Below are 3,302 nucleotides of genomic sequence, written 5' to 3'. Positions count from 1 at the left end.
CATTTGTGTCTCAAGGGCGGGGCTGACCTGGGATCAGGTCATGGTAATCCCAAGAGACGGGGCTGTTTCACGTGGTCGCGTGGTGCTGGGTCGCCAGGAATCCCAGGTCGGCCCCGCCCTTGAGACACAAATGCTCATCTTGACTCGCCTTCCGCTGCCCCACCCCCAGGAGCAGGTGCAGACAGCTGGAGGGGGGGGGCTGAGACCATCTCACCCTGAAGACTTAGGATGTGCTGCGGGGACCAGCCACAGACACAGGCCAGCAGGTGAGGAAGGGGGAAAGAGAACGGACCCTCACGCCACCGCCCACGGTCAGCTCGGACCCTCCGAGTGTGCAGAGCCCACAGACGACAGCCTCTTCTGAGGTTTTTAATTGTTTCTACACACAGGAAATCTGAAAACCAGTACACTCAACGTGAACCCTGAGAAGTTCAAATATAAATAAATGTGTGCTGCGTTTAATGAGGCTGCCGCTCTCATTTTTACACAGGAAATCGTACCCAACCTCATAAGGCCCGAGCAACTCCTTCTTCAAGTCTCTACCGGAGAGGTCAGACACATCAGACCTGCTGCTTCCGGTGGGGCCCATGCTGTCACCGGGCCTCATCTGTTATTTTGAGAGCAGAGCTAACAGTGGATTTTTGGTTAACGAGAGAAACAGTCAAGCATCGTCAGCCACGTCCGTGGAGGAGCCGGAGGGAGGAGGCGTGGCGTGGGAGGCGGGCCCATCCGAGGGAGGAGGCGTGGCGTGGGGGGCGGGCCCATCCGAGGGAGGAGGCGTGGCGTGGGGGGCGGGCCCATCCGAGGGAGGAGGCGTGGCGTGGGGGCGGGCCCATCCGGTCGGTTCTGGCGGCCGCTGTCTTCACCCAGTGCTCCTAGCTGTCAGCAAACTTGGGGTTCATGACAGTCGTGGTGGCGCTCTTGAAAAGGGGGTTGTCCTGGTGGGAGAAGCCACGCGGGCCGTCAGTGCAGGCGGAGAAGGGGCCAGGAGGGGGGCACCCTTCCCTCAGCCCCGGCTCTGAGGACGAGCCCCGGGGGCGGACAGAGGTCACAGGGGCGGGACGGCCTGACCCCCCCCCCAGGAACGGCCACTCACGTTGTTCCACTGGGACTTCAGCTTCTCCTTCTCAAATCGCCTGTACTCCCTGAGGTCACTGACGTGGGTCAGAAGCTTCCAGATGCCCAGCAGGACCACGCCGATGAGCACGACCCCTGCCACGATGCCCCCCACGATGGGGGCCACTTGGGGGCCCGTCACACACTCTGCGGTACAGGAGAAGCACACACACGTGAGTGTCTCAGGCGCCACGTGGGCCTCGCCCCAGGACACTGCCCGGTGCTTAGGGGGCCTCCGCTTTCCCACCGCTGGGCTCCCCATCAAGGCGCCAGCCGGGGAAGGGCCCGGGGTTCCGCACAAAATGTAAAAACCCCTTGTTTACACAGGAGGAACGTGGGGCCCCGGAAGCCAGTAGCCAGGGCAGCCGGGCAGGACACCAGCCTCCTGACCCAGTTCCCACCACGGACAGCCAGCCCCCGTCACCAGAACCTACTGAGCCTGAGTCAACACCGGGGCAGGGAGCGGAGCCTGAGGTCCCCAGCACGCCTGGTGGCGGGTTTCAGGATGAGGACTCGCCTGGTGAGAGGCTCCTGCGGAACCCAATGGTGGGGTCCTGGGGCCCCACCTCCTCCTTCAGGGCTGTCTGCGGTGCGTCACGCCTCAGCCCCTGGCCAGGGGCCAGGCCCCGGCACCCGTGTTTGCAGGAGCCCCACCATGCTGGCCTCTCTAGGGGCCTTAGTGTCCCACGGAGGTTAGACAACCCGGCCAAGGCTGCCCACAACCAGAAGTGACCCCAAACGAGACCTCAAATCTGCCCATGGAGGAAGCCCGGTGAAAGCTGCCCACGCCGGCAGGCGGACACCTGCCATCCCAGACTCAGGCTGGGAGCTCCAGGCCACACGGAGGGCCCGAGCCCCACGCGCCTCCCGGGGCTCCCGCGGCGGGGAGGAGAGCTGGGTGCGGGCCTCAGTCCCACCAGCGCCCTGGCGGCCGCCCTGCCCCCGCCTGCTGCCTTCACCTGAGCGTCCCCTCAGCCTCTCTGAGGAGGAAAGGACTGGGGTGCTGAGCATCTGCGTGCCCTGAACGCCCCAGGCGCTGTCCCAGAGCCCACCCCACTGGGCACTGGTATCCCTAAGTCCCAGCACCCACGGGCCCTTCGTCAGCGTCACCCACTGTACCTCCTAAAGTCTGACCCGACCCCCACACGCCAACCGTCGGGCCTGTGGGCCTTCCGCCCGCTGCTCCTGGTCCCGTCCCCATGCTCCACTCAAGTGAAGGCTCTGTCCCTTCCACCTGCCACCTCCACACCTCTGTACCTCTCGGGGCCCGCATCACGCAGAGGCCCCTCGCGGGTCCCACCTGCAGCTCAGAGCTGTCCCTGCTCTTCTGAAAACTGCTAACGGCCTCTTGGTATGTTTGGAAAGAGACCCGCTGCCTCTCAGGACTCACCGGGGCCCCAGAGAGACCCAGCGCCAGGGACCTCTCACCCCGGCCTTCAGTTCCCCTCCTGCGGCTGCCCTCGTCCCGCGGCCTCAGCCGCCAGGGGCCTCCTTCGGGAGACCTTCGGACCTCTGACCTCTGGGGCACCCCCGCCGCTACCTTTGCACCTGGTAGCCCTGACCACAGTCCTGCGCTGTCTCCCAAAATGGCGGCCTCCTGTGCTGGCCCAGCGTGTCCCCACCCCGGGAGTGCGAGCCCCGCGAGAACAGGACTGGTGTCTCCGTGCCCTCAACCATTCCTGGGCCAGGGACGGTCCCGGGGCGCAGCGACAGACACAGGCAGCATTTCGGAAGGCCACCCCTTCCAGGGCCGAGAGCTGAGCACGCGGCTCTCTGAAGCCCCGCGAGGCCCTCACCCTGCGGTCCGTGGACGGGCTCTCGGGACCCTCGGTTCCCAGCGGGCGGCGGGCGGCCTGGGAACACGTCCCATGGCTGGGAACACCGCCTCTCAAGTGTCACCGAGTCACTGGGCGAGGCAGGGCGGGGGCGGGCCAGGAGGGCCGCAGCTGCGACCCTGGGCTCACCTCGGCGGCCATCCACGTAAATGTCGTAGCTGTCCCTGCCGACCCGCTGCTGCAGCGTGTATGTGATCCAGCAGCCGTCCAGGTCGCGCTCCTTGCACCTGCGCCCCTTCTCCGGGGGGAGGGTCAGCACGCCCACGTTCCGGCACACCTCGCTGCAGTTCGTGCCCGACTGGCTCTGCTCAAAGGTCAGGCACTGGGCGCAGGAGCTGCGGGGGAGCAGAG

At 65.9% G+C, this 3,302-nt stretch overlaps 1 protein-coding gene across 1 annotated transcript in view; it reads right to left on the bottom strand.

The window, feature by feature from the left end:
* Nucleotides 1–355: 355 nt before the first annotated feature.
* Nucleotides 356–3,302, bottom strand: part of ITGB2 (integrin subunit beta 2) — a 29,175-nt gene continuing 26,228 nt past the window's right edge. Inside the window, exons 13-15 of the mRNA XM_029940601.1 lie at nt 3,081–3,302; nt 1,097–1,263; nt 356–938 (exon numbers count right to left, since the gene is read on the bottom strand). Of these exons, the coding sequence (XP_029796461.1) occupies nt 876–938; nt 1,097–1,263; nt 3,081–3,302 (452 nt within the window). The 3' untranslated portion in view covers nt 356–875. The remainder of the gene's footprint in view (nt 939–1,096; nt 1,264–3,080) is intronic.

Source organism: Suricata suricatta, chromosome 5 (genome assembly GCF_006229205.1).
Source record: "Suricata suricatta isolate VVHF042 chromosome 5, meerkat_22Aug2017_6uvM2_HiC, whole genome shotgun sequence".
Lineage (NCBI taxonomy): Eukaryota > Metazoa > Chordata > Mammalia > Carnivora > Herpestidae > Suricata > Suricata suricatta.
The sequence above is the reverse complement of the archived record's forward strand: the minus strand, read 5'-3'. Positions and strand labels throughout refer to the sequence as shown.